The following is a 24398-nucleotide window of genomic DNA, read 5'->3' as shown; positions in this document are numbered from 1 at the left end:
AACAGATCATTCTGTACATGAAATGAAAATAATAGGGCAAACATAAAATACACAATGTGAATACACAGACAACAGGTGAAGCATACAGGAGTGTAGTACTACTCAGTAGAGATCAGATCAGTTCATAAGTCTATCAGTTCACAAGAGGGGTCATTTTGGAATCTGGTAACAGCAGAGAAGAAACTGTTTTTGAATCTAGTGCGCGTTCTCAGAACTTTGTATCACCTGCCCAATGGAAGAAGTTGGAAGAGTGAGTAAGCTGGGTGGGAGGGGCCTTTGATTATGCTTTCCCCAAGGCAGTGGGACGTGTAGACAGAGTCAATGGATGGGAGGCAGGTTTGTGTGATGGACGGGCTGTGTTCACGACTCTTTATAGTTTCTTCCTGTCTTGGGCCGAGCTGTTGCCATACTGGGCTGTGATGTAGCCAGATAGGATGCTTTCTATGGTGCACATGTAAAAGTTGGCGAGAGTCAATGTGGACATGCCGAATTTCCTTAGTGTCCCGAGGAAGTATATGCACTGTTGTGCTTTCTTGGTCATGGCGTCGACGTGGGTGGACCAGGACAGATTTTTGGTGATGTGCACACCTCAGAATTTGAAGCTGTCAACCATCTCCACCTCAGTCCCGCTGATGCAGACAGGGGTGTGTACAATACTTTACTTCCTGAAGTCAATGACCAACTCTTTAGTTTTGCTGATATTAAGGGAGAGATTGTTGTTGTTACACCACTCACTAGGTTCTCTATCTCCCTCCTGTATTCTGACTCTTTGTTATTCGAGATCCGACCCACTAGGTCGTGTCATCAGCAAACGATGGAGTTGGAGCCAAATTTTGCCATGCATTCATGTGTGTATAAGGAGTACAGAAGGGGGCCAAGTACGTAGCCTTGCGGGGTCCCAGTATTGGAGGACTATCATGGAGGAGTTGTTGTTTATTCTTACTGATTGTGGTCTTTGGGTCAGAAAGACGAAGATCCAGTTGCAGAATGAGGAGCCAGGGCCTGGGTTTTGGAGCTCGGAGATGAGCTTGGCTGGGATTTCGGTGTTGAAGGTGGAGCTGTAGTCAATAAATAGGAGTCCGATGTAGAGGTGCTTGTCAAGATGTTCCAGGCATGAGTGTAGGGCCAAGGAGATGGTGTCTGGTTGCGGTGGTATGTGAATTCCAATGGATCTGTGCATTCTGGGAGTATCGAATTGATATGCCTCAGAACCAATCTCTCGAAGTACTTCATTACGATCAATGTCAAGGCAACTGGACAATTGTCATTGAGGCAGGTTGCCTGGTTCTTCTTTGGCAGCGGTATGATGGTGGTCTACTTGAAGCAGGTGGGGACCTCTGAATGAAATAGGGAGAGGTTGAAGATATCCGCGATCACATCTGTGACGGCGGTGGCATACTCGTTTAGGTCGGTTGCAGAGTTCTTAAATATGGACCAGTCCACTGACTCCAAGCAGTCACGTGGGAGCTCTTCTGTTGCCTCGGACCAGCACTGCACGACCTTCTTAACCGGATTCTCCCACTTAAACTTCTGCTTGTATGTCGGGAGAAGGAGCCCCGTTTTATGGTCCGATTTTCCAAAGTACGGTCGGGTGATGGATCGGTAAGTGCCCTTGATTTTTGTGTAGCAGTGCTCGAGAACGTTGTCGCCCCTGGTTGGTCAGGAGATATGTTGGTGGAATTTTGGCAGTACACTCTAGGTTGGCCTTGTTGAAGTCCCCGGCCACGATGAACAAGGCCTCCGGGTGTTCGGTTTCATTGTTCTTCATGTATACAATTCGTCCAGCGCCTTCTTCACTTCTGCCTGGGATGGGATGTAGACCAGTGATAACGGCTAAAGTGAACTCACGTGGAAGGTAGGACGGGCGGCACTTCACAGTCAGGTATTCCAGGCCTGGGGAGCAGTAACTCGCCAGGGTCGTCACATCAGAGCACCAGGAGGAGTTGAGGAGGCAACCCCTCCTCCCTTTGATTTGCCTGATGGCGGCGTGCAGTCTGTCCAGTGTACTGAGAAGCCTTCAGGTTGTATGGCACAGTCCGGTGCGACAGGGATGAGCCAAGTCTCCGAGAAACAGAGTACACAGCAGTCTCTTACTTCCCTCTTGAGAGGCAAGGCTCCAATAATACCATTTGGACTTATGCCCCGAGTACTTGTAGTTTTTCTGCCAACTTAGTGGGAAGAGGAGATGTGGCCAGCACAAAAAGAAATACTTTGCGACACCAAATATCCACCAAAAGGCCTATTTGCCCAAATATTCGGAGGAGAAAAGAGTGGAGCCTTAAAGGAGATTTGGCCAGGTAGGCCCAAGTGACAAACGCAGCTAATCAAATGGTCTTGATGTTCATGAGCTCCTCACACTTGTCACTGAAGATGAGAGTAGAGGAGACAGATGAGAAAGCTTTAAGAAGATGGCTTGCAGTAAAGAAGCAATGAGTTACTTTTGCATTCCAACAGGAACCTGAAATAGTAAAACAGTATTGTATAGGATAGCTGGGCCCAATAGTGCTTTATTTGACCGGTCAGATCTGGCAGTGATGGGCTAAATCAGTTGCTTGCCATATCTGTTCAAGTCTGCATCCCTTGGGCATAAGAGAATGGAGATAAAGGCTGCACCAGGAGAATGGCCAGGGTGAGGAGAAAGAATTAAAGTATAATTTATAGTATATATATCCTTTCCCGTAACATCAGTTTACAACACCGGTAATAAACAGTTTACAAGTACTACATTCAGCAAATAGAACTATTATACAATTTATTTATTTCTGAAAGCGAACACTCCAACTATAAGTGCTTTGAGAGAAACAACATAAATATATCTGGGCGCTGTTCACTCTGCAGACATCAATTTATCAAGAAAAGGACTCCAGTGAACTCAGAGCACTAACTATATCACAAATGGGAATGTCTTTTAAACAAAATGTCACAGCAAAGGATGAATTTACCCAGTTAGTGAACTGCAAAATTATCTGTTGTGATTTCTTATTTTAAAAGAATGACAATTATCCAAAATCTGTAATTATATTAGAAAAGAGAAAAGTGGACTTCCCGTGGTGGCATGTAGGTGGAAGTCAGAGATTGGATGGCTCCTGCTAGAGGCTCAGTTTTTAAAAATTTAATGCCCAGTCCCATGGCAGTTTTTGGATGAGCTGGTGCAGGAGGACATACAGACGGAGGGGTATGTCAAAGAACAAGAAAAAAGCTGTTGGGAAGAAGGGGGGGTCAACGAAGTTTCACCATTGAGCAGATGAGTCAGCCCGGCTGTAGGAAAGATGGCAGAGGCTGGGTCGGGCCATGCCCAATAGAGAAAATGACAAGAGGTGATGTCTGGAGAGTTCGAAAAGCAATTTGCTAAGCATATGGAGGTGATGTGTAAAGAGATGATGGCAGCAATACAAGAGCTGGTGGAGGAGGCAATAGCCCCAGTGAAGGCAGCAGTGTTAAAGACATCGGCCGAGGTACAGGAGCAAGGAGAAAAGTTGAAGGGGATGGAGGAAGCTCTGTCGCCACATAGTGACCAGTGCAACTTGATGGTTGAGGAGCTGTGGAAGCCATCAAAGGACTGAAAGCCAAGGTGGAAGACCTGGAGAACAGGTCGAGGCGGCAGAATTTAGGAATTGTGGGCTTGCCAGATGAGGTGGGGGGCCCTGAAGCCAACTGAGTACTTCGCGAAGATGTTGGCTCAGTTGCTGGGGGAGGGGGAGGAACCCTCCCGGTATGAACTTCACATGGCTCATCGGTGACTCAGGCCCAACCCGAAGACAGAGGAGCCGCCAAGGGCGGTCATAGTTTGTTTTCATAAAGAACATGTTAAGGAAAAAGGTCCTGAGTCATTAGGGCGAGGTTGGAAGGAATTGGTTTTCGTATAAAGCAACACTTAACCGTGCAGCTGGGAAGAAGGTGTGCGGCCTTTGGTTGGGTGAAGGCGGAACTGTACAGTAATGGGGAGTGGTTTGGCATGGTCTACCGATGAAGCGGAGGGTGACGTATAACTCGAATGACTGTTACTTTGAGACAGTGGAGACATTCGTGAAGGCCGAAGGACTGGGGTTGAAATGAGAGATGGGACTGGGATTTGGCTTTGGACGGAGGGAAGTGGGGGTGAAATTATTATATTAGTTTCATCTCTTGTTTGTTGTTTAAGTATGTTTGTTTGTTTTATACGAGGAACAGTTGGGAGTTGTGGTTTTTGGGTTGGTTGGTTGAAGGGTAGCGTACCCTGCGGTATGGGGTACAGCAAGTAGGAAATTAGTGAACTTTGGGGTTATTGTGGTTTTCTGGAGTGCGTTTTCTTTGCACTGGCTAAGGCTGATTGTCATTTGTTTTTAGGAACTGGGCATGGGGCCTCCACACTAGCAAGTGTAGGTTGGCTAATGAACAGGTTGGCCGGAGGGGGGGGGGGGGGGGGGGGGGGGGGGGGAGGTGGTCATTGAAACCTGGTTGAACAGGTTTTGATGGGCCTGGGAGGTGTGAAAGGTGGTGGGATGGGTTCAATACTGAGAGAGGTGTGTTTTCAAGAGGAAGTGATTAGGTTGGGGGGTGTGGTCATGATAATGGCAGAAGGGGCAGAATAGTAATGTGGAACTTGAGGGGATTGGGGGTTCCAGTGAAGAGGTTGAGGGTGTTGCTGCCGAAAGGTCGATGTGGTGATGCTGCAGGAGACCCACTCGAGGGTGAAGAGCTGGCTGATTCAGGTGTTCCATTCTGATTTCAATAGGAGGGCTCCGGGAGGTAGCGGTGTTGGTGAGCAAGAGGGTGAGGTCCCAGATAGAGAAGGTAATGGCAGGATCAGAGGTGCAGGTACGTGATTGCGACAGGAGTGTTGGAGGAAAGGTTGGTGGCTCTGGTGAGCGTATATGGCCCCAACTGGAACAATGTAGGGTTTACAAAGAGGGTGTTGGGTGCCATCCTGGACTTGGACACTCGTGAGTTAATAATGGGGGGGGGAAAAAAAAAAAGAGAACTGGAATGTGGTGCCAGAGACATGGATGGATAGGTCGCAGTCACACTCACTGGCCCAGTCGGGAGAGATTGGGGGGAGGGGCGGAGAAGGCACTGACTGGGCTCATGAGAGACATGAGAGGAGTGGACCCGTGGAGGGTCCTGCATCTGAGGGAGCGGGAGTACTCATTTTTCTCTCCGGTACATAAGTGCACTCTAAGATAGACTCCTTTTTGGTGGGCAAGGCATTATTGGCTGGTGTCAAAGGATCGGAGTATTTCACAATAGTGATTTTGGTTCATGCGCCGCATTGTGTGGTTGTGGTTTTGGAGAAGGGGGTGGCCCAGAGGCTGGGGTGGAGAATAGGGTTGTTGTGGGAAGCGGAGCTTTTGTGATCAGACTGGGAAGGTGATTGAGGAATATGTGGGATTGAGGAATATGAGAGATTTAATTGCACAGGGGAAGTTTCACAGGCAGTGGTTTGGGAGGCTGTGAAGGCAGTAGTGAAGAGGGAGGTGATATCGTTTAAGGCCAAGTAGGAGAGGGAGGAACACCAAAATGTTGGTCGAGGAGATGTTGGAGGTGGATAGGAGGTACATTGGGGACTCGGACCTGGCCCTCTTGGACAGGAAAAAGGAGCTTCAGGCAAAGTTTGATCAGTTCTATAAAACTAAACGCATTCAAACAGTCATTGGATAGGCATATGGACTATAAGGGAATAGTGTAGAGGGACTTTAGAGGGGTTTCACAGGACAGCACAACATCGAGGGCCGAAGGGCCTGTACTGCGCTGTAATGTTCTATGTTCTAATATTCTATGTTCTAGTTGTCCATAGGGAAAACAGTGCGCCAATTGAAACGAATGAGGGAAGCAGACGAGCATGGGGAGAAGGCGAAGCATATGTTGGCCAGCCAACTCTGGAGGGAGGTGGCAGCAAGGGTGATAGTTCAGGTAAGGGATAAGATGGGGAAGTCAGTGGTCCCGGAGCAGATTAATAAAGTTTTTGAGGAGTTTTAATGAGAAGTTGTACAGGTCGGAGCCGCTGGGAGAAGAGTGAGTTCCTTGACGGGTTGGAGTATCCGAGGTTGGGGGTGGAGGAGGTAAAACGCAATCGGGAGGATGCAGTCAGGGAAGGTGTCAGGACCGGATGGATTCCCAGTGGAATATTATAAGAAGTTTAAGGACAAGTTGGTGCCGCTGATGGTGCAAATGTGATTGGTAGGGGGGTATTGCCCTAGACGTTAGGACAGGCTTTGATTTTCCAACTGTTAAAAAAAGATAAGGACCCAGTAGAGTGTGGGTTGTACAGACTCATATCCCCATTAAATGTGGATGCCAAGATACTGGCAAAGGTGATGCCGGTAAAGTTAAGGGGTGCCTCCCGAAGGCGATAGGAGAGGATCAGACAGGGTTCGTGAAGGGAAGGCAGCTGTTGTTGAATGTTAGAAGGTTGTCAAATGTGATCACGTCATCAACGGATGAAAAGGAGACAGAGGTGGTGATGGCACTGGATGAGGGGAAGACATTTGATTAGGTAGAGTGGGGTCATTTGATGGCGGTCTTGGAAAGATTTGAGATGGGGCCGAGGTTTACAGTGTGGGTACGGCTGCTGTATAGGGAGCCGGCGGCGAGTGTTCACACTAATAAGATAAGTTTGGAGCATTTTGCTCTGCATCGGGGTACTAGGCAGGGGTGTCCTGTGTCCTTCCTGTTGTTTGTATTGGCTATAGAGCTGCTGGCCATCGCTCTAAGGTGCTCGGGTTTTGGAGGGGGCAGTGAAGGCGGGGGAAAAACATAGCATATCCTTACACACTGACGATTTGCTACTGTACATCTCAAGAGCGGAGTACGTCGGTAGGGAATATAATGGGGCTTCGCCAAAGATTAGGTTGCTCTCAGGGTATAAATTGAACCTCGGTAAGAGCGAGGATTTTATTGTGTCCCAACCAAGAGTTGGGTTGAGTATCATTTTATAGGGTGGCAACCCACTTCAGGCACTTGGGGGTGCAGGTGGCGCGTGATAGGGGTGGGCTTTGAAGGTATATTTTAATAGTTTGGTGGGGAGGTTGAAGGCCGATTTGGCAAGGTGGGACAGCCTCCCTCTGTCGTTCCTAAACTTATTGTATTATTACTGGGCGGCGAATGCTGAGAAGGTGCGGGGATGGGTCCTGGTTGGTTAAGATGGAGGAGGGGTCTGTCGGGGGTCGGTGTTGAGGGCGCTAGCAACAATGGCCCCAGGCAAGCATTTGGTGAGCTCGGTGGTGGTGGAAACTTTGAAAATCTGGGGGCAGTTTAGACAGCCGGGTCAGGGGAGGGGGTTACTGGTTAAGAGGTATCATAGGTTCCAGAAACCTGGGGAGGCTGGATACAAGGTTTCAGAGGTGGGAGGATTAGGGAAAGATCTGTTCCTGGGGGACGATTTGAAAGTTTGGAGGTTGGCAAAGGAGGAAGGGTTTAGGTATCTGTAGGTCCAAGATTTTGCGAGGAAGGATTTCCTGCCCTTCCTGATAATGCCAGCCCCCTTGCTGTTGGAAGAGGTACAGTCGGCAGGGAGAGGGGGGTGGTATCAGCGATGTTTGGGAGGATTCTAGAGGAGGATAGGGTGTCCATGGAGGGGAATAAGGCAAAGTTGGAGGAAAAGCTGTGGGGAGGGGGGGGGGTTGAAATGATGGAAGAGCATCTGTGGTGTGGGATGCTATGTAGGGTGAATGCCTCAACCTCATGCGCTAGGTTGGAGCTGATACAATTGAAGGTTGTATATCAGGGCGAACCTCACAAAAAGGATGAGGCAGCTCTTTGAGGGGTGGAAGATGCCTGTGAGAGGGGCCCCGAAAACCATGTGTCCTGACCGAAGCAGGCAAGGTATTGGAGGAAAGTATTTATCAGCTTGAGGTTGCTGCATATGGATTTAGAGCAGGGTCCCCACGAGACCATTTTCGGGGTGTCAGACTGGCCAGAGTTGCAGGCGGGTCCAGATGTTGTAGCCTTACCCTCACTGACTGCTTGTAGGCGGGTCCTGTTGGGGTGGAGGTCAGCTTCTGATTCTCCGCTCTGTGCTTCAGCGTGGAGGGGGGAGGCCTGGAGCTTTTGACTCTGGAGAAAGTGAAGTCTGAGTTGGGGGGAGGGGGGGGGGGGCATATGAGGAGTTCTACAATCCTTGGGGTTTGTTTATCATGCATTTTCGGAGGTTGGCTGCCGTTGAATATTAAGGGGTGGGGTTTGCTTGTTTTTTGCTTATTATTTTTAAACTTCCGAGTTGTTGTTTTAGGTAGCATATTGGTGGGATTGTTTTGTTTTCGTTTCTCTGTCTTTTTTCTTGTTTGTATGGTGAAAATGATGAAAATATGGTGAATAAAAAGATTTTAAAAACACAAAAGTGAAAATACAAAAGTGAAAATATTGTGACCATGGAAAGGGAGCCTTGTTTCATTTGTGTGGCAAGACAAAATATGTTCATAATATCTGCAATTTTAATTTTTCCTGTAAAAATTAGCCATAACAATGCAATTTTCTTGGGAACAACCCAAGCCAATTTATATATGATAATTTGCAACCCGTTATGTCCTAGGTGAATGTAAATCATCATTTCATGGCTACATTTCTAAAGATAATAAAAGATTTTAAAAAACTGAAAGAATGGAATTTCAACACAACTTGGTGCCTTGCTCGATCCCAAATACAAATATATTCTTTACAAGGAAACCAAAGTTCAAGGAAAACTTACTTTAACAACATAGTTGAATCTTCTCATGTCTTGAATGGCGCTTGAAAAATCCAAGCGGTTAAAAGCTTCTCCCAGTGTACAATAACCATGTCTCTACAAATAAAATAAAGTTAGAACATTTAAAAAGGATAAAAATTGAAGTGACAACAAAGATTATATAGCACATTAACCTACTTCTCTGGTGCTTCCTTTATGAACGTAGATCCACTTTTCCTGATTGAAGTCTGAAAAACATGAAATACAAATACTTTTTCCAAATTATTCGACAGTTCATTATTGGACGAGAGACATTAGTACAAGCTGATACTGTACTGCAAGTGTCAGTCATTGTATCTATTGCACTAATTTCTACTGGAAGTAGGGTCTTCAAGATTACAACATTGATGATTGTGACTCCCATTTTCATAATATCACTGCTGTCTGCTTGAACATTTAACAGGTTAAATTCTAATTATAGAATCCTGAGATTTCAAACCTGGTAGAATATATGCATTCTTCTACTGTAAATTGGATCAAATCTCAGTATAGTTGCCCCAATTCTCATAATGGAATTATGGTTCTGTTTTCCTATTGACTGAATAGATTACCCAAGACTCAGAATAGCTTTCCCTTTCAAATCTCAAAACTAAGAACCTCAAACAAAAAATAAAGATATATGTTTTTCCACTGCCATCCAAGAACTTTATTGGATCAATTACAACCAATGAAAGTAGCTCTGGTTTCTGAAGCAAGATCAACCACTAAAAATATCAGCCGCAGTAAGCATGTTTCTTTACCTTCCTTGGAGCAAGAATACACCTGGAGATGATTTTCCTCTGGATACTTTAGGCAGCTGGAAGAACCTTAGGAGGTGGCTGAGATGAGGTCCTTAGCTGCCACGTGAGATTAACCCACCTTCAGCACAAAATGGCATCTTTGTAAGAGTTGAATGCCTACTGGGAACCCTCACCCCCAAGGATAGTTAAGGCACTGATTGAAAATTAATGACGCCAAGCAGCCAATTTAAAGAACTGGCACAACACAATATTACTGGCTAGCACTGCAATTAACATCTCTCCCAACAACAGCCAAAATATACGGTCTTAAGCTTGCAGTTACACATCATCATAAGTAGTTTGAAGGACCCTTCCAACCAGCACTAGTTTAAGGGATTGTGAACTATTTACAGGTTGGTTTCTGGATTACGTCTTCCAGCTGTTGGTGCAATTCCCGTGTGTGTTTTGGAACTTTCCTATACTGGTCTAAAATTTCAACAGTCTACAAGTAGAAGTTTAGTTGAAGTACTTTTTTTTGGTTATTTGAAGGCTTGCGCTGAAATAAGTGGCTTCAAGTCATAGGCAGCTGGGTTGTCATAGTTTTCGAATTGAGCATTACTAGGAGAATGACAAGAGGCTATAGACAGCACACAAAAGAGGGGAGATGTATTCTCAACAAGAAATCATATCCACCAAGGGACTTCAGGGAGAAATTACTTTACCTGAACTTCAGCAATGACCAATGCTAAAGACATCTGCGCTTCAATAAAGAGACTGTGACCAAAATCTATTTTTGTTTTTTAAATTTAGAGTACCCAATTATTTTTTCCCCCAAACTGAAGGGCAATTTAGCATGGCCAATTCAACTTTTTGGGTTGTGGGGGGGGGGAAAGAGATGCACGCAGTGACAGAAAGAATGTGCAAACTCCACATGGACAGTAACCCAGGGATCGAACCCAGACCCTCAGCGCCGTGGGGCAGCAGTGCTAACCACTGCATTATCCTGTGAACAAAATCTATTGACCTCTGTAGTCACAACTGAAATCGGAGTGTAAAGCAAGGATCGCATGCCTAGGGCTTCAAGGCTCTTAACTTGTTGGTGTCTGGCTCCTGCTGCTGGAGATGTTATAATAAAAGTAATGTCTTTAGTTTGCAGTACCGCTGAACAAGAGAGGGCACAGGAGGCTGTTAGCATAAACAGATACAGTTTCCACCTCATTCCCTCAACTGTAGGCTTCCTCACATTAGGGTTGAGTGCATGTGCCTCACATGACTTCGACTATTTTCCCCAAATGGAAATGGATTAGATTCTGAATATCCAGCTGGTACATAACCAGGCACAATTAGTCATACAAGTAAATTACCAGTATCTGGTGTTAGTCATGACTCCTTCACTTCTGCAGCAGTGCTCTTTGTCAGCTGCATTTTAGTCCTCCTTTACCTCCACCAACTTTGTTCCATTTGTCCATTGTCGTCCACTCCCCCGTCACCTCCACCCCCAGATACCTAAACCTATTCATGGAACCCTAAATGGCACACCCCCAAATTGGCTCCTCGATCCACCCCATTCACCGGAAACACCTCACTTTTTCCTCACACTCATAACCAGAGAAAGCCCTGAACCTCTCCAATAAGCTCATAATTCTCCCCATACTCTCCAATGGGTCTGACACGAACTGCTTCCCTGCTTCTTACAGCGACACTGGGTGTTCCCTACTCCCCCTCGGAATCCTCTGCCACTATGCTGACCCCCTAATCACATATGATCACATATAGTAGCCGCCTAATATTACTAGAAAGTTGTCTACCCTTCACAAAGCCCGTTTGGTCCTCTGCAACCACCCTTGGAACGCATCCTTCCATCCTCCCTGCCACTAACTTCATCAACACTTTCACATCTATGTTCAACAGTTATAGGGGCCTGTGTGACCCACACTCTAGCGGGTCCTTCCCTTTTTTCAGAATTAGCGTGATCGTTGTCTGTGTCAGTGTCTCTGGCAGCTCCCCCCTTCTCCAGCGCCTCGCTAAATGCACCCAATAAATGTGATGCCAACTCCTTTACAATCTCCTTATAGAACTCCACCGGGTAACTGTGTGACCCCGGGGCCTTCCCCGACTTCATCCATTTTATTTTTTCCATCACCCCTCTCAATCCTATTAGCTTCTCCAGCACCTGCCTCCTTTCCTCATCCAGCTGTGACAATTCCAGCCCGTCCAAAACCACCCCAAATCCCCTTCCTTATCCCCAGGATCGGCCCTATACAATTTCTCATAATACTCCTTAAACGCTCATTTATCTTACCCAGCTACGACACTACCTCCCCTTCCTGCCCGTACTCTCAGGATTTCTCTGGACGTGGCCTGCCTTCCCGTTGATTTGGGGCTCGACCATCGGCTCCAGCACGCAATTAAAGTCCCCTCCCATAATCAATTGATGCATGTCCAGGACTGGAATTGCCCCCCACTACCCACTCACAACCCCCACATCATCCCAATTTGGTGAATATACATTCACTAGTACCACCAGCGTTCCCTCCAGCACCCTGCACACTTATCGCAGATCTACCCCCTGGCACTTACAAACCCAGTCTTCTTACTCAACAGGATGGCCACCTTCCCCACGATTTTGAATCAAACCCAGAGTGAAATACCTGAATCACCCATCCCTTTCTCAACTGAACTTGATCCTTCACCTGGAGGTGCATCCTCTGCAAGAAGACCACCTCCGCCTTCAAGCTCCTCAAGAGTGCAGAGACCCGAGACCTATTCACCGGCTTGTTCTGCCCCTGTATGTTCCATGTTACGAACTTTACTGGAGGCTTGCGCTGCCATTACCCCCTACTGTCCGGCGTCCTCATCTACCAATTTTGTCTCCTTTAATTTCACCCTAAACCAGAACCATCCAAGATGACACCCTTCTCCATCCATGACAACTCTCCTTCTCCAACACTGCCATGTCGCATTCTTCCATTCCTCCTTTCTCTCCCCCTTCCACCTGGGGTTTTCCAGTATACGCCCTTCCCCTTCCAATTATTGCTGCGCCACAGGTCTCTTCCAGTTCCTTGGCCAGGTCTTTCTGCCTGGGTCTGATAACCAGCAGACATGCCACCGGGGGGGGGGGGGGGGGGGGGGGGGGGGGGTGGAGGCACGGAAAGGACAGACTCCTCCTCCACACCTTCAGCTACACTTTTCTGTCAAAGCCCCCACAGTTTTTGGATAAAAAGAACTCACCTTCAAACCAAGGTTGCCCTCTGTTCGACCACTCACTCCACGGCCGCCACCGGAAGATTCCTTAAAATCATTTAAATCTCTAGCCCCCCCCCCCCAGTTACAGTAAAAAGGTTTTACATATGATGCAGCCAGAGTATTCTTCACCTGTAACACTTAGATAATGAACTTAACAGGGAAGACAATGAACTCAACAGAGAATACTTGCTGCATTCTGCAAAAGACAGCCTGAATTTGACATGATGCCAGCATTGCAGTAAACGGGTTCACATCACGACCCGAATGTTCATTTCTGGGCATTATCTAATTAATCCCACAATCTACTGCTCTCGTTATTCGTGAACTTGCCCCTTGTCAAAATTATTTGGATTGTTAATTATGAGCGTAGCAGTTTTCATTATGGTTCTTATATTGGCACAGCAAATATTTCCTGCTTTTTAGCAGGACAATGTTCCTGCTAATCTGATTCATTCTTGGAGGGGGTTCCTATCACAACTTCCAAAGGGCAGAAAATTATAACTATTCCACTTGTCTAATGTAAATTTAAATCAAGGGTCCTTAATGGGAACAAGCATTCTGTAACAATTACATTTGAGGGTATCTTCTTATACGGTTACATTCAGAAAATCTCAGATACAGCTTCTACAATGAACTAAACATTTCCATTCTTCTAATTCAAACAGGATTTTTTTTTTTTAAAATCAGAAACTGAGATCTTGCAGTGATGAAAGACATTGGGCTGGATTCTCCGTTTGATTAGATTTGTCAGTGTACAATGAAAAGTATTGTTCTGCAAACAGTCCAGGCAAACCATTCCATATATGAAAATATAGTACACACGATAAATACACAATGTAAATACATCATGAGAAACCATCTCTCGCTGGAGCTGAATTGCACCAGTTTTACAATCCCCTTGCGATTGTAAAGCAACTGCTTGAGAGCAGTCCAGACAGGGCAGTGGGAAGCATATTAGCACTTACCTTGCAGCTCCATGTGTTCATTCCTCCAAGGAGCGCAGTGCCTGGGTCTGGTTCCCACAGATCCACTATTTGCAGGCCACTCACAGCTTTCGAGAGAGGCAAGAACAGTGAAATCATATGCTGGAGTGATTAGAATGCACTTAGTGCAACTTTCATCTCTTTGATACTGTCAGTGTTTATAAACATTGGGGTTTCACCACTTAGGCCACTGAAGCATGTGAACAGATCAAAGCTGCAGGGGTCCCCATAAATCAGACCCGGTGGGTGGGGGGGAAATGAAAAATAAAAAGAGGGGTAATATGACCCATTTGCATTTATTTACATGCTCCTGCTGGCGTGTAGCGTGGAACTTGTTCACGCAGCCAGCGGGGAGTCGGAACATGGTGTCAGAGTTGGTGCCTGGCACCGATCCAGATTTTGTCCTGACATCCGATTCTCTGTCCCATCAGGAAACAAATTCCGGACATTCCAGCCCAGTCTATTTTAAGGCGAAATGCATGTATATGCATCAGGAAAAATGTGCAATATGGCAATGAAACATATTCCTATACCTGGCATTAAACCAAATAGTTCAGAAGGGGGAGTCGGAGCATGGCATTCGGGTTGGCGCCCAGCCCCGATCTTGCCTCAAGGCCCAATTCTCCGTCCAATCAGCGACGGCATTCCGGGGACTGAGAATCCAGCCCATTCTATTTTAAAGCAAGATGGATGTACATAGATACATAGAAGGTAGGAGCAGGAGGAGGCCTTCTGGCCCTTTAAGCCTGCTCCACCATTTATCACGATTAAGGATGATCATCCAACTCAAGAGCCTAATCTTGCTTTCTCCCCATAACCTTTGATTTCATTCGCTTCAAGTTCTATATCTAGCTGCCTCTTGATTATAGTCTATGTTTTAGCATCAACTACTTCCTGTGGGAATGAATTCCACAGGCTCACCACTCTGTGTGAAGAAATGGCTCCTTATCTCTGTCCGAAACGATTTACCCTGAATCCTCAGACTGTGACCCCTGGTTCTGGACACATCCACCATCAGGAACATCTTCCCTGCATCTATCGTGGCAGAATTTTATAAGTCTCCACGAGATTCCCCCCTCATTCTTCTGAACTCCAGCAAGAACAATCCTAACCTAGTCAATCTCTCCTCATATGACATCCCTGGAATCAGTCTGGTAAACCTTCGCTGCACTCCCTCAAGAGCAAGAACTTCCTTTCTCGGAAAAGGAGACCAAAACGGCACACAATATTCTGGGTGTGGCCTCATCAAGGCCCTACATCATTGCAACAACACATCCCTCCTTCTATTCTTGAAACCTCTCTCAATGAAGGCCAACATACACTTAGCTTTCTTTACCACCTGCTGCACCTGCATGCTTACCTTCAGCAACTGGTGCATTAGGACACCCAGGTCCCGCTGCACACTCCCCTCTCCCAATTTACAACTGTTAAGGTAGTAATCGGTCTTCCTGTTTTTGCTTCCAAAGTTAATAACCTCACAATTATTTGCTGCTCATGTATTTGCTTTGTTTGGCCCCTTGTTCCACACTGTAACCAATCACTGTTTGTCGATGTACCATTTGTCAATGTTCTCTATTGATTATTCTTTTGTCTACTATGTATGTACTGTGTACGTTCCCTCAGCCTCAGAAAAATACTTGTACTTCGGTACATGTGACAATAAATCAAATCACTTATCCAAATTATACTGCATCTGCCATTGATTTGCCCATTCTCCCAACCTGTCCAGATCATGCTGTAGGATCTCTGCATCCTCATCACAGTTCACCCTCCCATCCAACTTGGTATCTGCAAACTTTGAGGTGTTACATTTTGTTCTCTCACCCAAATCATTAATATATATTGTGAATAGCTGGGGTCCCAGTACCGATCCCTGTTGTAACCCACTAGTTACTGCCTGCCAATTTGAAAAGGACCCATTAATTCCTACTCTTTGTTTCCTCTCTACCAACCAGTTTTCTATCCATCTCAACATACTTCCCCCAAGCCCATGCGCTTTAATCTTGTGCAATAATCTCTTATGCGGGACTTTGTCAAACGCCTTCGGAAAGCCCAAATATACCACTCTACTGGCTCCCCCTGGTCAACTGTATTGGTTACATTTTCAAAGAATTCCAACTGATTTGTCAAGCATGATTTCCCCTTCATAAATCCATGCTGATTGACTGATCCTGCCGCTGCTTTCTAAATATTCCAAAATGACATACCTGCCACTGCTTTCTAAATATTCCATAATGACATACATGCATCTGGAAAAATGTGTAGACTGGCAATGAAACATATTCCTATAGTTGGCATTAAACCAAATGAGCAAAAAGATGTGAAAGTTTAGGTGGACTGACCATGCTAAGAATTTCCAGGTATGTGCAGGTTGGGAGCGAGAGTGGGCCTGGAAAGGGTGCTCTTTTGGAGGGTTGATACAGACTCAACTAACCGATAATTAATTAAAGAGTACCTGGTTTATGATACCTAATCAATACATGTATAATCATTTAAATGTATTTCCATGACTGACAGTCAAATAATAGCCTGCAAGTGTTTAGCGCTTACGTTAAAGTAAGTGAAGATTAAAACTTACATTGAGTCTTCGCGTTGTTATTGAAGTGGTCTTTCTTCCTCTTTTTCACTACCACCTCACAGTCTTCCCCAATAATTTCATTTTTATTGATCTCATCCTGAAATCTATTGAAAACAAAAGGAGCTCAAGTACTTCATAAAGATGTGATCGTAGTATAGACATTAGTTTTATGCAAAAGTTTCATATAGTTAAATACTGAACTCACTCAATATTTCTAAAATAGTATTAATGAGAGTTTGTAATGAAGTCATCACAGTTGGAAAGATCTATTATGAAAATAGGGACAATTCCGTTAGATTTCATGTACTGTTGGTATTTCAATATAGATTTTCCCTGCTGTTAATGTTAGAACATACATGCATAAAGACACTGTATTTACTTTCATGCTGAAGTTATGACAAAGGCAGAGTAAACAGGTTAGTTATAAACTCCTCATTTGGAAATGAAACAATCAAAACATATAAATTATAAGTTATGGTTATATATATGTGCAACAAAAATGAAGTAGTAACCGCCGAGAGAGTTGGCATGCAGTTACAACACTGATATGCACGTGGTCCAGACAGATCACAAATAGTTTTGCCTTTTAGTGTGTAAAATTGTAAATGAAAAACATGTAGGTACTGCATGGCTTTTATTTGCTTTTCAGACCCAAATATTTTCATACAAGTTTGAAACGTATTCACTTTAAATGCTTCAATGCAAACTCAATATTATAGTGGAACCAACTAAACATCGATTAGTTGGCGAAACAACCAAAGGTCGAAAAATTGTGTTTGGCAAATCAGCAGAAGATTAATTCAATAAAGAGAAGTGCAAGTTAGTCCACAATGGCAAAACAAAGGAATATCACAAATATACAAGAAAAAGCCAATGGTGGAGCAGAAAGGGAGTCTAGTATGCTTAATGATGCCGAACCCAACAGATGAGCAGAAATAAAAACAAAGCAATTAGGGTACACAATACTAGGTCAGTTCAGAATTTTGTCATGATTAAATTATATTGTGCCCTGGTCAGATTATATGTTGAACTCTTCCGATTTGCTCACTCACAAGAAAATCACTCAAGCCAGAGGAAAGACACGAGGCTGATCCCTGCCATTAAAAATTGTTTTGAGGAAAGACTGACAAAATGGAGACTTTGCAAACATGAAAATAGCCAAGGATGAGGCTCCAAAGGAAACATTAAAATATATTTAATAATGGTTACAATTGGACCACTTGAGAATTTCTCAGACATTTGAACCAAGGGGCCTAGTAAAAGTGAAGGACAGGTGCCAGGGGAAGAGAAAATGATCAACACTGGATGAATGTTTTGGGTAAGTTAGTAGAAGTAACAATCTTAGACTTATTTGATGGCAGTTGAATAGAATAGGAAGAAAATAGGGAGAAATACCTTCTATTTCAGATTAGAACAAAGAAAAGTACAGCACAGGAACAGGCCCTTCAAGCCCGTGCTGCCCGTCTAAACTAAAATCTTCTACACTTCCTGGGTCCGTATCCCTCTATTCATGTATTTGTCCAGATGCCCCTTAAATGTCACTATCGTCCCTTCTTCCACCACCTCCTCCAGCAGCGAGTTCCAGGCACCCACTACCCTCTGTGTAAAAAACTTGCCTGGTACACCTCCTCTAAACCTCCACCTTAAATCTATGCCCCCTAATAATTGACCCCTCTACCCTGTGGAAAAGCCTCTGACTATCCACTGTCTATGCCCCTCATAATTTTGTAGACCTCTTGTCAGGTCGCCCCTCAACCTCTTGTCGTTACTGGGAACAAACCGAGTTTATTCAACTGCTCCTCATAGCTAATGCCCTCCATACCAGACAACATACTGGTAAATCTCTTCTGCACCCTCTCTAAAGCCTCCACATCCTTCTGGTAGCGTGGCGACCAGAACTGAACACTATACTCCAAGTTTGGCCTAACTTAAGGTTCTATACAGCTGCAACATGACTTGCCAATTCTTATACTCAATGCCCCGGCCAATGAAGGCAAGCATGCCGTATGCCTTCTTGAATACCTTCTCCACCTGTGTTGCCCCTTTCAGTGACCTGTGGACCTGTACACCTAGATCTCTCCGACTTTCAATACTCGAGGGTTCTACTATTCACTGTATATTCCCTACCTTCATTAGGCCTTCCAAAATGCATTACCTCACATTTAAAACTCCATCTGCCATCTCTCCGCCCAAGTCTCCAAATGATCTAAATGCTGCTGTATCCTCTGACAGTCCTGATTGGTATCCGCTATTCCACCAACCTTTGTGTCGTCTGCAAACTTACTAATCAGACCAGTTACATTTTCCTCCAAATCATTTATATATACTACGAACAGCACTGATCTCTGCAGAACACCACTAGTCACAGCCCTCCAATCAGAAAAGCATCCTTCCATCGCTACTCTCTGCCTTCTATGACCTAGCCAGTTCTGTATCCACCTTGCCAGCTCACCCCTGAACCCGTGTGACTTCACCTTTTGTACCAGTCTACCATGAGGGACCTTGTCAAAGGCCTTACTGAAGTCCATATAGACAACATCCACTGCCCTACCTGCATCAATCATCTTTGTGACATCTTCGAAAAACTCTATTAAGTTAGTGAGACACGACCTCCCCTTCACAAAACCATGCTGCCTCTCACTAACATGTCCATTTTCTTCCGAATGGGAGTAGATCCTGTCTCGAAGAATTCTCTCCAGTAATTTCCCTACCACTGACCTAAGGCTCACCGGCCTGTAGTTCCCTGGATTATCCTTGCTACCCTTCTTAAAGAAAGGAACAACATTGGCTATTCTCCAGTGCTCCGGGACATCAGCTGAAGTCAGTGAGGATCCAAAGATTTCTGTCAAGGCCTCAGCAATTTCCTCTCTAGCCTCCTTTAGTATTCTGGGGTAGATCCCATCAAGCCCTAGGGACTTATTTACCTTAATATTTTTCAAGACGCCCAACACCTCGTCTTTTTGGATCTCAATGTGACCCAGGCCATCTACACACCCTTCTCCAGATTCAACATCCACCAATTCCTTCTCTTTGGTGAATACTGATGCAAAGTTTTCATTCAGTACCTCACCCATTTCCCCTGGCTCCACACATAGGTTCCCTTGCCTATCCTTCAGTGGGCCAACCCTTTTCTTGGCTACCCTCTTGCTTTTTATGTATGTGTAAAAAGCCTTGGGATTTTCCTTAACCCTATTTGACAATGACTTTGTGACCCCTTCTGGCCCTCCTGACTCCTTGCTTAAGTTGGTTCCTACTTTCTTTATATTCCACACAGGCTTCGTCTGTTCCCAGCCTTCTAGCCCTGACAAATACCTCCTTTTTCTTTTTGACGAGGCCTACAATTTCTCTCATTATCCAAGGTTCCCGAAATTTGCCGTATTTATCCTTCTCCCGCACAGGAACATGCCGGTCCCGAATTCCTTTCAACTGACATTTGAAAGCCTCCCACAGGTCAGATGTTGATTTACCCTCAAACATCTGCCTCCAATCTAGATTCTTCAGTTCCCACCTAATATTGTTATAATTAGCCTTCCCCCAATTTAGCACATTCACCCTAGGATCACTCTTATCCTTGTCCAGCAGCACTTTAAAACTTACTGAATTGTGGTCACTGTTCCTGAAATGCTCCCTGACTGAAACATCTACCACTTGGCCTTAGCTCATTCCCCAGTACCAGGTCCAGTACAGCCCCTTCCCTAGTCGGACTGTCTACATGTTGTTTTAAGAAGCCCTCCTGGATGAGCCTTACAAACTCTGCCCAGTCTAAGCCCCTAGCACTGAGTGAGTCCCAGTCAATATTGGGGAAGTTGAAGTCTCCCATCACAACAACCCTGTTGTTTTTACTTGTTTCCAAAATCTGTCTACCCATCTGCTCCTCTATCTCCCGCTGCTGTTGGGAGGCCTGTAGTAAACCCTTCTTATTCCTGATCTCTACCCATATAGCCTCGCTACCCTCCAAGGTGTCCTCCCATAGTACAGCAGCATGAATGGAGCTTCAAATGTGCCCATTTTCGATTTTTTATCAAATTTGCTATATATGAAACATATTCCAATAAATTGTTCAATACAAGTTGAATATCCTTTATCTGTACATCTGAAAACCAAACATTCTTTTTGAATGGCTATGCAGTTAATGTTAATAAAGCAATGCAACATATTACAGGTGTGATAAGTGTTCACAGGTAAGATGTAGAGTGTGAGCTGGTAAATGGTGAACCACTTAAATACTTTGTTTCTGTGTAATTTTAAAACTCAAATGCAAAAGGCAATGGTCTACTTAAGGATTCAAAACTCTGTGCTAAACATTCAAATTGTCTAAAATTCCAATAAGTCATGTAAACACAATATATAGATTATTTAGGTCATTTGAATAAAGTGATTTAATCTAGTCAGATTTTAATTTTAAGTTACACAAGTTGATGTACATGATAGGACAGGTCAAAACAACTCTTCTCACCATTCCATGGCGGAACACAACCCTATTGAGATACTTTGGTAAGCTGCCAATGAAATGGCCAAAATTGGATCTTGACAAATTTTCAGAATGAGGAGCACTGAATGAGGATGTTCAGCCCATTGTGCCAGCTCCCTGAAGAGCTATTGCAGGTCTCTAGTCCTGTTCAAACTCCCCACACTACCTGCACCCCACTCCCCAACTAATAATCCAGTTCCCTTCTGAAAGTTATTATCGAATCTGCTTTGTTGGCCCTTCCAGATCACAACTTGCTGCATGATAACTCAAGTTCTTTTGTCAATTACCTTCAACCTTTGCTCACTCTTGTGCAACTGGAAATGGCTCATTTATTCTATCAACATCCCTTAGGATTTAACACCTATTATTAAATATCCCCTTCTCTACATGGGAGAGCAATCTCAGTTTATCTAGTCTCCCCATCGTTGATAGGAGTCTAGTAAACTTCCTCTGTATTTTTTCTACAAGCTTGCGGAGTAGATTGAGGAAATATCTTGAGCATCTTTGCTCTTATGTTACAGTATCTCTATAAACTTATGATAAACGTCAAATGCAGATTAACTGTAGAAGATTCACTCCATTCATGATATAATCATTCAGTGGAATTGAGCTATAGTATCTTGAATTTACTGCCAGTGATAGCCATGCATGATCATCTTTATATTTTAGATGGAGCATTATCATCCTTTGCTGGATTTGAATAAACAGAACCTTTATTTATCAGTATATTGAATGAAACAAGGAACTGATTGCCTATGACTATGGGAGATACCAATTCAGTGAATAGAAAAATTTATCATCAGTATCCATCTGAATAAAATGGTGTTTGGTGAACCTTTGCTGATGTTAGAACAAACAACCCATGAGGAATATGATCTGCCACAAATGAAGTGGTTAATAGGCAAGCTTTGGGCAAAGTAGTGATTCCCTGGCTCCTGCTACCTCACAGGCAGAAAGTTCTTAGATGTGCAACCATCTTCCACCCTAACATACATGAACCAAAGTCAACGCTGTTCGAGGAGTGCCAGCATACTTTGCAGATTTGCCTTTGAGAGAGTTACTACATTTGAGATTTTGTCCTTCCACGAGATGCTCAACAACAGTGAAGATGAAAGTTGTTGAGCTTCCGGTCTTGAAAGCTGTCCATGTTTCATAGTCATAAAGCAAGATGTTGGGCAACTCGCCAAAGTTCCTTCAATAGCACTTGCCAAATCTGTGACCTCTATCACTCAGGACACAGGCAGCTGATGCATTGGATGCACCACCACCTACACTTTCTCCTCAAAGCCACACACCATTTTGACTTGGAACGATTATAACTGCTTTTTCATCATCACTGGGTCAAAACCCTGGACCGCTTCCCTAACAGCACTGTGGGTGTACATACTGTGATGATCGTAATGTTATAACTGGACAGGAAGGTTCAAGAATTGAATCCTGGCTCAAAAGATCATAATTTGTACAAAACATGGTGGAACAGTCACACGACTGCTAATTAACACCAAGAAGCAAAATATTTATTAAATATGAAAGGCACGATCGAATGGCACCAGACTTGGTCTTCTTGCGTCACTAAAAGATTTGTGACACTCAGAACGCCTCTCGAGATTCAACGGGATCTCATGAGACATCGCAATCTGGACGAGATCCAGATTAACATATTTAATGGTTCATTTAAATATCTCTGCACCAGATACTCGCGAGGCCCTAGAATGAACGCCCATGCCAGGGAAACCACACCATGTCATTGTTTAACAGTACAAAGGTGGACCATGCATAACAGCACCTGGTGGGGGTCTCAGGCCATCTAAGGCTAGTGGATGGTCAGGGTGATATGCTGGTACTGCCGCTGGAACCCAGATACCTTGGCACTGCCATCTGGACACTGCTGAGGGGTCCACCTTGGCACTGCCATCTGGACACTGCTGAGGGGTCCATGGCAAGGATGCCCATGATTGGGCTAGGAAGTGCCGTGCCGTTAAGAGGAGAGGTGAGGAAACTCAAGATCAGGGCTGCATTTAAAAATGGTGCCCCAACCTCTTCCTGAACTGATGAATGCAGTAAGTGTGGCCTCGGTGGGGTGTTACTCTTTTTTTTTTTTTGCGCATTAAATAGTGCCTGTTGGGTTATTACATAATACTACCCCCCCCCCCCCCGAGTACTACTTAAACTACAATTTTTTAAATATGTGTTCTTAGGATGTGGGCATCGCTGGCTATGCCAGCATTTTCTGCCTATCCTCAATTGCCCTTGAATGGAGTGGCTTGCTAGGCCATTTCAGTGGGGGGAGGGGGGGGGGGGTTAAAAAAAATTATTCAGGCATTTGCATAAACATAAGCAAACAAAATAAATGAAAGCAGAAATAAAATTAAACTAGATGGGTTTTAATTAAATAGTTGTGAGCACCGCCTCGTCCATCACACAGACCCGTCTCCCTTTCATTGACTTGGTGCATACCTCCCACTGCCTGGAAAGCAGATAGCATAATCAAAGACCACTCCCAACTAGCTTACTCACTCTTCCATCGGGCAGGATATACAAAAGTCTGAGAACATGTACAAACAGATTCAAAAAACAGCATCTTCCCCGTTGTTACGAGACTCCTAAATTACCCTCTTATGGATTGATCCGATCTCTTCACACATCTTCTCTATCGAGAAGTGTTGCACTCCTGTATGATTCACCCGATGCCTGTGTCTATGTATTTACATTGTTCTATGTGTTTTATATGTATTTTATCTTTGCCACATTATGTATTTCCTTTTCATGTATGAAATGATCTGCCCGAGCCGCACTCGGAACAATACTTTTCACTGTATGTTGGTACACGTGACAATACACAAACAAATCCAAATCGACAATGATTTCATGGTCATCATTAGACTTTTAATTCCAGATTTTTATTGAATTCAATTTCACCATCTGCCATGGTGGGATTTAAACCCGGGACCCCAAATCATTACCCCGGGTCTCTGTATTATTAGTCCAGTGACAATAACCCTATGCCACCACCTTTGTGGTGTCATTAACACAGTCACTTTTAAGCACACAAGATAACTGTAGTAAGACATACTACACTCGCTCTGAACACAAATTAATGTTGGTGAATTTCTCCTCAAAATTCCCCCCCCCCCCCCCCCCCACCAATGATCTTATACTGTGAGCCACCTTGTCTCACTAAACTCTGGCTTCCACTTGAGTAATTTCAAAAAGTCACATGATTCTTTCCAATCATCTTTTAAATTATGCTTTCCCTCTGCTGCTTGTAGCAAGGTTTCACTGCTCTTTCTTCTTCAGGTTTCCTTTGTCTTAAAAGGCTTTACACAAATGCAGAGGTCCAGTCACCACTTTCCATAAATATATATGTCTACTAAGCTGCAGTAATTGCTCACAAAGCTAAGCACTACTGCAGAGATATTTCTGGCCTCTTATGATCCAATGAACAGTAGTAATTTGTCTGGTTCCCAACTTCCTTTGTTCGTTAACTCCATGAACTTATTTCCGGCATCTGTTTTCTTAACCATTACTCTATTATATGTTTTTTCTTCTAGCAAGGCTGAGGGAGATGTTCCCTCTTTAGTCTTCTAAAACCAACTGCTTCTAGCAGAGCTGCCCATCTCCAACTGCAGTCAAATTAGCTAAACTAAAAACTTGCAGTTGTTTTGCCAGGCAACCATTTCTGGTTTATTTACTCTTTACACAA

At 44.4% G+C, this 24398-nt stretch overlaps 1 protein-coding gene across 6 annotated transcripts in view; it reads right to left on the bottom strand.

Moving 5' to 3' along the window:
• Positions 1 to 24398, bottom strand: part of fbxo25 (F-box protein 25) — a 73545-nt gene that overhangs the window by 39224 nt on the left and 9923 nt on the right. For all 6 annotated transcript variants that reach the window (XM_038800387.1, XM_038800389.1, XM_038800386.1 and 3 more), the window contains exons 2-4: positions 16225 to 16328; positions 8837 to 8886; positions 8663 to 8755 (exon numbers count right to left, since the gene is read on the bottom strand). In XM_038800387.1, the coding sequence (XP_038656315.1) occupies positions 8663 to 8755; positions 8837 to 8886; positions 16225 to 16328 (247 nt within the window). The remainder of the gene's footprint in view (positions 1 to 8662; positions 8756 to 8836; positions 8887 to 16224; positions 16329 to 24398) is intronic.

This window comes from Scyliorhinus canicula, chromosome 6 (assembly GCF_902713615.1).
Source record: "Scyliorhinus canicula chromosome 6, sScyCan1.1, whole genome shotgun sequence".
Taxonomy (NCBI): Eukaryota; Metazoa; Chordata; class Chondrichthyes; order Carcharhiniformes; family Scyliorhinidae; genus Scyliorhinus; species Scyliorhinus canicula.
This window is presented reverse-complemented; position numbering and strand designations above follow the sequence as displayed.